At 43.1% G+C, this 12,575-nt stretch overlaps 2 protein-coding genes across 2 annotated transcripts in view; one reads left to right on the top strand and one right to left on the bottom strand.

The window, feature by feature from the left end:
• The window catches only part of mvp (major vault protein), a 204,868-nt gene that overhangs the window by 105,612 nt on the left and 86,681 nt on the right, over positions 1–12,575 (top strand). The window lies entirely within an intron of this gene.
• doc2a (double C2-like domains, alpha) overlaps positions 1–12,575 on the bottom strand; it is a 56,182-nt gene that overhangs the window by 6,785 nt on the left and 36,822 nt on the right. The window contains exon 8 of the mRNA XM_085783359.1: positions 2,480–2,697. Coding sequence (XP_085639485.1) covers positions 2,480–2,697 — 218 coding nt within the window. The remainder of the gene's footprint in view (positions 1–2,479; positions 2,698–12,575) is intronic.

Raw genomic sequence — 12,575 nt, 5'->3', positions numbered from 1 at the left:
TTCACACTGAGCTCCGTTTCTGTCACAGCTTTAATGAATAAAACAAATTGGATTGTCTCATCATGCACATTTTTAATCTGCATGTCCGTCGTCCGCTCTCTGGCTGGACCGTCACACTGAGACACGGCGTCTTTGTTCCTTTGTTTTTCATCCAGAAGACATTTCCCATGAGCCTCGGCGGTGACTCTGTGTTTAGAGCCAGCGAGTGAGTGAGTGAGTGAGTCCCTCTGCTCAGGCGTCTGTTCCTCACTGGACAGATTTGACCTCTGACCCTGACGGAGACTCCGACCTAACGATGTGACGTTCACATTCTGGAAGCTGCAGCTCGTTTTTATAAAACCGATCATGTATCTGTGTGAGCTCGTCGACCAATCAGCTGTCAGTCGCCTCCCGGTTTGGGTTCTGGCTGCGACGTACGACAGGAAGAGAGAGAGTGAACGAATGAACGAACGGAAGGAAAGAAAAGCAGAGAGGAGCCTGAAAGACTGGTGGCCCCGGTGCTTCCTCCTCCTCCTCCTCTTCCTCTTCCTCCTCCTCCCTCTCCTCCTTCCTGCTGCGTTAGTTAATTCGATGCTGAAACAGCAGCTTCTCTCCGTCTCACTGACGCAGACAGACACGAGCCTCGTCATGTGTCGTTCCCAGGGCCGTTGTATAGGGGAGAAAGGTGATGATAATTCTAGGGGCTCAGCGACCAGTAGGGCCCATAAAAAACCCCAGTAGTCAAATCTTTGTTAGCCTAGAAATCTAGAAAGAAAAACTTCCTCCACTATCAGATTGTTCTACTTATTTCAAGTGAAAATAGGCTTGAAATAAGTAAAAAGTGTCTAAAAACAAGCTGCTTTTTATGTGATGAGTCATTCGTTTTTGACTAGAAATTACATTTAAACTAGCCTAGAAATCTAAATCTCTTTGCTCCGTAGGTGGGTCTAGAAACGAGCCATAGGAACTTTTTGAGTCTGGAACACCGTTTGTGTTGACCAATCACAGCGCTCTATCTGTTTAGAGAGTCGTTGGGCGGCTTAACGCCATGACGACATACATTTTAATTGGCTTGTCAGGCTAACGTCATCCTGCTCTTTGCTCTGATTGGTCGTAGCGCTACCCTATTGGTGCAGAGGCAGTTTGAAAGACAGCCTTCATCCCGCCCCCTGGACTGAGCCGAGGTCTACCGCTCGTTGACACACTAGACATGTTCATGATGTAGTCTGGCTTGGCAGGCTAAATCTTTGTATGACTGAATTATTCTGCATAAGACCCTGACTAATATTGACTCATAGTAATGCTGCATTAGCATCAAAACAAAGCAGGCTAAATAAAAAATGATAATACATACGTAGTCTAAGAAAAAAAGTGGAAAGGTCAGGGGCCCACTTTAGTATTCTTTCAGGGGCCCCAGAATTCCTAGCAACGGCCCTGGTCGTTCCTATGACGTCCAGCTCATTCTAGCGCCGTCAGAGTGAACTTAATGGGAACATTCAAAGGTGAAAACTGACTTTCCAACGTGTTCCATCTGCAACGACGGAAATTAACGTAGCGCATCGCAACGTTCGGGGAGTAAACATGTTGATTTTGTTGTTGTTGTGCGTCGTAGAGCTGCAGCTTCAAATATACGAGCTATGAGTTTTTTAAATTCCCCGTTATATTGGTTCTCACACTACACACACCTTCTGTTTTTGTTTGTTTTATTAATCGTTCCGTGCACCACTTGCGTGCCGATCCGTGGAGAGCGATCCAAACGGATCACAGATCAGCTATGATCCGTTGCTCCACTACTTAGAATATTTAGATTTCACTTCTTGAAGTTTTATATTGAGTTGGTAAAACTTAAGTGTGTTGCAAATGTTACATAACAGATTTGGTTGGAATGTGGGACGTAATAATAAGCTGTTACAGGTGAATGTAATGAGCAAAAAAAATAACATTAAAAATTTGAATATAATTTGAATATTTAAAGGGATAGTTCAACATTTAGTCAAATTGGCCCATTGCCATAATCCCTATAGTCATAGCAGTAGGTTTGTTACCTTTAATTGTCGGTGCAAGCTATTTTTAGAACGGCGGAGCAGAGCCGTGAGCTGCTCAGAGCTACGCTACGGAGGCTCATTATGGGATTTCTTGGTTTCCCTCATCAAACTCATCAAATACACAATCCAACAACTCCACAACGCTCTGGTGGACAAGTTGTGAGCTGCACATTCACCACGCTATGAGATAATAACACAACGTTACCACACAGAGTTGTTTTAGAGGGAAATTCATGCAAAACCACTGATGCACGTTGCCTTCAGGGACAGTTTTTCATCAAGCAGTCTCTGTATTTACCTCTAAAACAACTCTGTTTGCCAAAATGTGGAACTATCCCTTTAACATATGGAGCATTGTAAATTAAATCTGATTGGGTGGAGGGTCGACGGTTCTGGTTCATCCTGGATGAAGATGGTTCCTCTTCACACTCGGCTGCTGAAACACTCTGACTTACATTTTGACGTAGGGGTCAGAGAAGCCGTTGACGTCCATGGCGGCCAGGTGGGCGCAGCGCTTCACGCCCACACACAGACCTCCACTCCGCCGGCCTTCACCTCCTCCTCCTCCTCCTCCGTCCACGTCTTTATCGTCCACACTGAGCGGAGGTAGAAACTGCAGAGACAGAAGAAGTCGTCCTCTCTCCTCCAGACTGTGCAGCTGCTCGTTCTCCCACTGTGGAGCAGATTTAAATCAGTCTGGTTAGTTCAGTCACATTTTCTGTATGTGGATTAATCGTTTGATGATCAATCGTTTCAAATTCAGATTAATCCAATGTAATTATAGTTTGTTAAAGCTATAGTGCGTAACTTCTTTCGCCCCCTAGAGGATTTCTGCGTTATTACAACGATGCGGTCGGCACCCGCCCCTCCCCTCTCCACCGCTACCGTTTGTCACTTTCTTTCTTGGCCAACAGACGTTCTGCCGAACGGGAAGGCTTTTTCTTTTTAGTAGGATCCACTTCTGAACTATCCTGACCATCCAGACTATAACATCATTAACATGTCTAGTCTGGCAACGAGCGGTAGACCTCGGCTCAGTCCAGGGGGCGGGATGAAGGCTGTCTTTCAAACTACCTCTGCACCAATAGGGTAGCGCTACGACCAATCAGAGCAAAGAGCAGGATGACATCGGTAGATTAAACTTTTCCCACATCCCGTCGGCAAAACACTGAATACATCCTTCTTCCAAATGAACGACTTCAGTGCAGTTTCTTGCTCAACTTTTAAAGAAAATGACAAGTTAATTCTTTCAAAGTTGATGCCAACGCCGATTCAAACCATTCCTTTGCCCAAGAAGCCGTCTTGTCGTGTTTTTCACCGTCGTAAGTATGTCGTCATGGCGTTAAGCCGCCCAACGACTCTCTAAACAGATAGAGCAGCGTTCTCCTCCCCCCTCCCTTCTCCTTGTCAGGTAAAACCCAGTACAACGCCTTATTTCCTGTGCATCAGCGCGGGAATGTCGCCAAAGACACCAAATACAAAAAGAACAAATACTGAAAAACACGGCGAGGTGTTAGAGGAGCGGAACGGCTTCATCAGCGTTGTATCATCTCCTCTTGTAGCGGCTCGGCTGAAACGGAGATTTACAGACACGTAGAAGTTACGCACTATAGCTTTAAATTCAGTGGATTATCTTGGTCGAGCTGCAGATATAACTTCATCCCAACGATTCCCACACAGAGGTGAGAGAGAGGACGGAGCTCCCCCCCCTCACTGAGGGTGTTCATTAAAACTCAGTCTCTGATCTGATCTGAAGAAGATCGATGGTTTAATCCTCCATCTTTCTTTCTCTCGCCCACACACCTTCCTCCCTCCTCCTCCCCCCTGGGGTGAGTGAGGGTTCCCGCTCTATTAGCTCAGTCCATCATTACAGAGAACCCCCCCCCCCCACCACCACCACCACCAAAAACTTTTAATCTTCATCTGTTTGAACATGAAAAGGGGAATTCCTCAAAGTGGATCCAACCTCCAGTTGGTTTTCAGCCTCCTTCCTGTTTCCCGTCGCCCTTCACAATAAAAGCTCTGCTAGAAAAACCCCAGAGAAACGAGGTCAGAACAGAGGCAGAGCGATGCTTTAAAGGGATAGTTCACCCAAAATTTAAATTCTCGAAGGTCTCGGCATAGCAGTGCATGTCCATATAACGGTTGCAAATGGATTCCAACTGTCTTCGTAACAAAAAGACACACCAAAAAACATCCAAATACCTCCATGCTGCTCGTATGTAATGTCCGTCTTGTATTGAAGCCCCGAAATGCGAAATTGTCCCGAAAAAAATTAAATAAGTCTATGTTTCAAGCTCGTTTTGTAGCGGAAGCTTCTCGAAGCTCCTCTTCCCGGGTCGTCAAATTTGAAGAGGAGCTTCGAGAAGCTTCCGCTACAAAACGAGCTTGAAATATAGACTTATTTAATTTTTTAGAGAAGCCACGGAGGACTCTGAAACTTCTCCCAGCCCTTAGTCCACATGAGGGTGAGGAGATAATGAGTGAAATTTCAATTTTGGGTGAACTATCCCTTTAAGCAGGAGGAACACCGCTTGGCCGGACCCCCCCCCCCCCCCCCGTAACAAGATTTCAGCTCGTGCTGGAGCTCAGGAAGCGTGGAGGAAATGTCAGACTCCCTCGTGTTTAACGGGAACGTTTGAAGATACAGAGATAAAGATCTGAGCTGCTTCGACGGGAAGAGACGAAGACACGACAGAGTTCAGCCAATAAACCGCCGACGGACGTTCGGCTGAAAGGGAATCAATGAACCGATTGTCAGTCAGAACCAACAGGCCGTCGTTTTTAAGGAGGAACTCTGCAGGATTTCCGCCTTCCCTCCCAGCTCCAGAGTCCTAGTTCTGGTTAAAACAATGACTTGTAACTAGTAGGGGTGGGAGAAAAAATAAAATCGATTTTTTTTTTGTTGTTGAAAAAAACAGACGAACATTTCTTTTTTTTTTCTTTTTTTAATACTGTGCAATGTGCATTTGTTCGCCTTTTTTACATACAGAGAGTACAGGTTTTGAAAAGGGTTTAAGTTCACTTTATAATGGAGTATGTTAATTTATAGGCTCCTACAGTGTTTGTGTGCAGATAAATGTTAAAAATGCTAAAGACTAAAAATCAAGAGAATCGGCAATATCGTAGAATCGCAATTTAAATCGAATCGCCATCCAAAAAATCGTAGAAGAATCGAATCGGGAGAAAAGCGTATCGTCCCAGCCCTAGTAACTAGCTCCAGGGAGAATGGAGGCTCTCTGCCTTCCACCTCGCATCTCTTGGCTGAAAACCAACCTTGTAAGGGTGAACGCAACCGGAAACCAGCCGAAAGTACCAAACTAGAAAAGTAGATCGGAACTATCGTTTGCCAAGAGTTATACATACAAACAATATAGAAATAAATGACCAGAGCTACTAACAACCGGCCCTACTTGAGTCTCCATCATGAAAGTTTTATCAATCAGCGCTTCCAGATTTCAACCGGTAGTCATGGAGACATGAAGCTCTCCAAGTTTGGTCCCGAGTGATGCAACCGAAACAATGAAACTTGTATCATTTTAACATTTGGTGCGCACTAAACATGTGTGAAAACATCCTTAAAAATGAAATCACAGACTGTTATGAGAATTGGTACCGGAGAATATTGTAACGTGACTAGAGCTGCAACAATTAATCAATTAATCAAACAATAATCGATTATTCAATTAATTGTCAACTATTTTGATAATGGAATAAATGCTTTTTAAGAAAAAAAGTCAAAATTCTCTGATTTCAGCTTCTTCAATGTGAATATTTCTGGTTTCTTTGTTCCTTTATGACAATAAACTGAGTCTCTCTTTGGTTTGTAGACAAAACAAGACATTTGAGGACGTCGTCTGGTGGTTTGAGAAACACTGATTGATGTTTTACAACATTTTATTGACCAAACAACTAATTGATTAATCATTTAAATATTTGACAGATTAATTGATAATGAAAATGGACTTAATTGAACAGTACCGCTCATTCAATAAAGTCCTCATCACGGAATGAGAGCTCATCTAAACCAGGACCAAGTCTCCTCTCGTCAATATTCTCAGGTACCACTTTTTTTCATTTAATGACTATTCAAAAAAAAATTTCAGTTGATCAAACAATCAACTTTAACTATCATCAGTTAATATCAGATGGTTATTACCACCGTGTGGTTTCAGCTGTAGAAGTGGCTGTGGTTTGTTTACATGTCGTCTAGAGGAACAGATTTCTTCCTCTGGTTGCTCTCACACCTCTGACTCATTCAGCTGCTCACATGGTAAATAATGAATATTAAACAGCCATCATTTATGTTAATGCTAATGCTAATTGGAGCTAACTGTGATGCACAATAAACAGATGCCTGACTAATGAGACGTGTTCTGTTTTACCAGGCTTTTCCTTTAAAGCCTCGAGAGAGTGAAGGGAAATAAACAAAAAAATCAACATCCAAACACTGTGCTGTTGTGCGCACACACACACACACACACACACACACACACACACACACACACACACATAAACAAACACACACAAAGAAAAGGTGAGTCATTAAGTAAAGCTCCTGTCTGTCACCGTGTCGAGTCAATCGGCCAAAACCTCCGCAGGGATTTGACAGACAAAGGAAACCTCCCTCTCCTCTGTCTTTGATAAAACAGCTGTGTGAGCGCTGAGGTGAAGGCAGGTGACTAATGAGTCCACACACACCGGAGACACACACACACACAAACACACACACACACACAGGAAACACACAGAGCTCAGAGCCGCCTGCGTCACACACACAGCACGGCTCTAAACAAACAGGGTTTAAACTGGATAATTGGAGCCAGAGTCTGATTCCCCTCAGAAGAAGTGACACACTGCAAAAACTCAAAATCTTTCCAAGAATATTTTTCTCATTTCTTGTCAAAATGTCTCATTTCTAATCAAAACTAATCTCTTTTCTCTTAAAATAAGACTCATCACCTAAAAATGAACTTGTTTTGAGATAATTTGAATTTTTTCAAACTAATTTTCGCTTGACATAAGTAGAAAATCTGCCAGTGAAAGTAAGTTTTTTGTGTTTGTAATAAGAAAGAAAAACTTGTTCCACTGTCAGATTTTTCTACTTATTTCAAGTGAAAATCAGCTTGAAAGATGTAAAAAGTGTCTAAAAACAAGCTGCTTTTTAATGTGTTGAGTCTTATTTTAAGTATAATTATATTTGTTTTGACTAGAAATGAGACATTTTGACTAGAAATAAGACAAACATTCTTGGAGTGTAGAACCAGAGGTGGAGGCGTTCAAGGACCAGAGACGGAGACGGAGACAGGGGAGTCTCCGCAAATGTGCAAAGGATGCACATGGCAGGTCATCCCCAGGCAGGAGAGAACAAAAAAGAGACACGGCAGCGTTGGCGCAGTGATTGACAGCAGAGCAGCATCTGACCAATCAGAGGTCAGATGCACCGACAGGCAGTTGGAGAGCTACAGGTGGAGAGATGGCCTCAAAACCTCGGGAGTAAGTAGAGTAAAAAATAAAAGTTAAAACAAGAGGAGGCTCATTCTTCACTTACTATGTATGTTGTTGAAGTAAAAATGTAAACCTTTGTAGCATAAACACTTCAGCTGCTGCTCAGGATAGAGTTCTCAACGGGCCTGAAGATTACAACCCGACCCGACCCGCAGGTTTTTAAGCCCGGACCCAACGGATCCTGACACACCAGCAGTAACTATCTGCCCGAACCCGGCCAGGCCAGAAACAAACAAACAAAAAAGCGACGTGCTTTCTTTGCTGTGGGAGCTAACGGGCGGGACTTAACGTTCTGCTGTAGGCTACATTTCCCATTTGATCAGCGGGTGCACCCACACGGAAAGAACCTATAGATTTGAATATATGTGACATACATAAAATTGGCCGTTTTCATATATACGCATATGGTGCATATATGGTGCATATATTTTAGCATATATGCGTATATGAAAACGGCCAATTTTATGTATGTCACATATATTAAAACCTATAGGTTTTTTCCGTGTGGGCAATTGAGTACATTTCTGCCGCGGGAACGGTGCGCCTTTGGGGCGTATGACATCTGTCCGACTACCCATTTCTCCGACCATACATTTCTTTATTTTTGCGTCCGTTAGTCCGACCTCCCACTTCTCCGACTTAAGTATAGCCCTAACCCTTAACCTTACCCTAAACCTAACCTTAACACTGTAGAATGGGTAGTCGGAGGAATGAGCTGTCGGACTTATGGGCAGTCGGACTGATGTATGCTCCCTGCGCCTTTGTGGAGATTTATCCACCAACCAGTGCGCGTGCTGCTGGCGCGTATCAGAGTAGCGTCAGCATTTTCCGGCAGTGATGTTTCAGTGGTTCTGCCCACGGCAGCACAAGATGCAGAGCGGGAGATTTGTCTGAGACTCACACATGAACAACCAACAATTTACACCAGAAATGTGTTTTATGAGACAGGAAAAGGGAAGCCCGAGGTTCGACCCGACCCGAGTCACTTTCATATTTTTTCGACCCGAACCCGTGGGTCTGGTCGGGTTTGTCGGGCTGGCTGTAGCTCAGGAGCCAGAAGAGAGGATGATTCTGTCTATGGACTGGACATGAACGGCACACATTGTTCCACTGTTGAAAGAGACTGTTTATAGTTTTTTATTGGACATTCAGGTTGAAGATACTTTTTAAAAAAAAGTCTGTGGTTGAGTACTTATATTAGTCAAGATCTGTTGGTCAACAAGTCCTGGATCAAGTCCCAGGTCAGAACTTGTCCAGACTGAGACCAAAGTCAAGAACAAGTCCTGAGGTATGAACACAATTAGGACCTGAACAGATCAGAGGTCGAGGTTTCAACCAAGACTGGAGAGACTGTTCTCTCCTGTTCGTCCTTTTTTCAGACGAGTTAGTGTCTGAGATCAGAGATAAAACATCAAGAGAGGAGACGGAGACACGAGGAGTCAGACGATCAGAAGAAAAGACAACGGCATCCTGACGTTAATTTAGCAGAACTGTCTGAGAAAGTGAAGCGGTGAAGGGAGAGACGTCTGCTCTGGTTTCAGCTCCAATGAGTCACTGAGCCTGATGATCTGTCTGCTCATCACCAGCCGCTCCGTTCCTCAGCAACTATAGAAACGTCTCTAACAGAGTTTAGACTGAAGCAACTATAGAAACGTCTCTAACAGAGTTTAGACTGAAGCAACTATAGAAACGTCTCTAACAGAGTTTAGACTGAAGCAACTATAGAAACGTCTCTAACAGAGTTTAGACTGCAACTATAGAAACGTCTCTAACAGAGTTTAGACTGAAGCAACTATAGAAACGTCTCTAACAGAGTTTAGACTGAAGCAACTATAGAAACGTCTCTAACAGAGTTTAGACTGAAGCAGCTATAGAAACGTCTCTAACAGAGTTTAGACTGCAACTATAGAAACGTCTCTAACAGAGTTTAGACTGAAGCAACTATAGAAACGTCTCTAACAGAGTTTAGACTGAAGCAACTATAGAAACGTCTCTAACAGAGTTTAGACTGAAGCAACTATAGAAACGTCTCTAACAGAGTTTAGACTGAAGCAACTATAGAAACGTCTCTAACAGAGTTTAGACTGAAGCAACTATAGAAACGTCTCTAACAGAGTTTAGACTGAAGCAACTATAGAAACGTCTCTAACAGAGTTTAGACTGAAGCAACTATAGAAACGTCTCTAACAGAGTTTAGACTGCAACTATAGAAACGTCTCTAACAGAGTTTAGACTGAAGCAACTATAGAAACGTCTCTAACAGAGTTTAGACTGAAGCAACTATAGAAACGTCTCTAACAGAGTTTAGACTGCAACTATAGAAACGTCTCTAACAGAGTTTAGACTGCAACTATAGAAACGTCTCTAACAGAGTTTAGACTGAAGCAGCTATAGAAACGTCTCTAACAGAGTTTAGACTGAAGCAACTATAGAAACGTCTCTAACAGAGTTTAGACTGAAGCAACTATAGAAACGTCTCTAACAGAGTTTAGACTGAAGCAACTATAGAAACGTCTCTAACAGAGTTTAGACTGAAGCAACTATAGAAACGTCTCTAACAGAGTTTAGACTGCAACTATAGAAACGTCTCTAACAGAGTTTAGACTACAACTATAGAAACGTCTCTAACAGAGTTTAGACTGCAACTATAGAAACGTCTCTAACAGAGTTTAGACTGCAACTATAGAAACGTCTCTAACAGAGTTTAGACTGAAGCAACTATAGAAACGTCTCTAACAGAGTTTAGACTGAAGCAACTATAGAAACGTCTCTAACAGAGTTTAGACTGAAGCAACTATAGAAACGTCTCTAACAGAGTTTAGACTGAAGCAACTATAGAAACGTCTCTAACAGAGTTTAGACTACAACTATAGAAACGTCTCTAACAGAGTTTAGACTACAACTATAGAAACGTCTCTAACAGAGTTTAGACTGCAACTATAGAAACGTCTCTAACAGAGTTTAGACTGCAACTATAGAAACGTCTCTAACAGAGTTTAGACTGCAACTATAGAAACGTCTCTAACAGAGTTTAGACTGAAGCAACTATAGAAACGTCTCTAACAGAGTTTAGACTGAAGCAACTATAGAAACGTCTCTAACAGAGTTTAGACTGAAGCAACTATAGAAACGTCTCTAACAGAGTTTAGACTGCAACTATAGAAACGTCTCTAACAGATTCCAGACTGAAGGAGGACAGTGGACCGTCACCAGCTGTGACAAAAATCTAACAAATCAAACATGTTTCTCTCTTGGAGCTCCTCCTCTTTGATCCACATCGTTCTCCGAGTCCTGCCTCTGACCATCCGACAGAAACGTTTTCATATTCAGATCTAATGTGAAACATGTAAAACTATTGTAGTGTATTATCCACCTGAACTTTTTGCTTTAACATCATGTATTATGTTTATTCTTTGTATGTGTGCCCTTTTTTTGGAACTGAAGGAAAGTGTGAATCGGTGCTCTGCTTCATGGACATGTTTTGCTTGGAAGTTAACGAATCAAAGGCAGATGTTATAAGAGAGAAAGACGCACATACATTCACAGATAGACAAAGATGTTGCATTAGGTGTTTAGTAACAGTAATAGATGAGATAATGAGTGGTTCTTGTGAAATTCACTGAACTGCGTATGTTAAACACTTACAGGAATTGTTTAGATTAACAGATACATGGATTGTTCATGTTAATATCGAGCAGTTAATGCCTATTATGGTAAGCTATATCCTTGTGTTGGGAGAAGGTGGAGTTTTGGAGTTAGAAAGTATATAAAGATTGTGGTTTTGAGCCATAGAGAGAGAGATCTCACATTGGCACCAGAGATGCTCCAGGATTCGGCATTTTTTGTAAACTGTTCTTCTTCTTGTTAATAAACTCCTTTTTTGAATACAAGTGAAGACGTGTCGGCGGTGATCCCTTCTTTTCATCAACACATCAGTATACCACACTATCATCTTTATTCACTAATGATCCATTAAATGTCCTCCCACTCCGATCCCTCTCTGTCCACCAGAACCAATGACGGTGCATTCAGGTCCTCACCTCTGTGTCTGGACAAACTAACGATGAGACAAACCTCAGCTCCTCTGATGCTCCAGCTCAGTGAGACCACATGTACTTAACCCTTCTCTCTCTACGTGTCGGACCCCGAGGTCACAGAGTTTTTCCACCCGATCGATCGGCGCTGAACCGTCGTCACAGACTCAATCCAACCCCGGAGACCTGAGACCGGACCGAGTCGCACCACATCGGCCTGAGATCAGTCGATCAGACGCCGTCGCTGAAATAAACACACTGACTCATTTTTAAGACGTTGGATCAGGTCTCAGACCGGGGTTGCCATGGTAACACCTTGCACTGACCACCAGTATTTCTCCTGACAACAAACAGCTGAAATCTTTGGAAGATGATTTGTGGAGACGGAGCAGAGATCAGATCTGAGCTGCGTCTGGGTCACAAGGAGCTCACAGCTGGAGCAGCTGGAGCAGCTGGAGCAGCTGGAGCAGCTGGAGCAGCTGGAGCAGCTGGAGACACACACCAAACCTTCTGAGTTTCACCCTTCACTTAGAAAAAAAAAAAGCTCTTTCAGAGTAATTTTTTCTTGACCTGTTTTTCTCCAACAGGTCGTCTCCTTTTCAATATCAATCTGAATCCTTTGAAAGTCTACATCACCTTGCAAATGATGCAGTTGAATTTGGAAGGTCACCTTTTTTGATTTTGAAATCCGTCTTTATACACGCTCTTACCATGCGTTCACACCGAACGCGATGAACGCCACGAGATTCCATTCAAAGTCAATGTAAATGACGTGATGACACGCGATGGCGCGTCAGACGAGCGACGCAATGTAGCGATGACGCGTCCATCGCTTGAAGTTGAAAAATTTGAACTTTTCAAGCGACATCGCGTGACGCTGTGCCGCGACATCCAATCAGTGTTGATATTCAACCACGTCACCGACACAGCTGCAGACACACATTTCAAAACATGGTGGAGAAGATCACTGTGGCTGTAGTCTCTCTCACCAGACCCTCCGTCAGAGAAC

This window comes from Trachurus japonicus, chromosome 8, assembly GCF_045865225.1.
Source record: "Trachurus japonicus isolate A0001 chromosome 8, Traja_1.0".
NCBI classification, from domain to species: domain Eukaryota; kingdom Metazoa; phylum Chordata; class Actinopteri; order Carangiformes; family Carangidae; genus Trachurus; species Trachurus japonicus.
The sequence above is the reverse complement of the archived record's forward strand: the minus strand, read 5'-3'. Positions and strand labels throughout refer to the sequence as shown.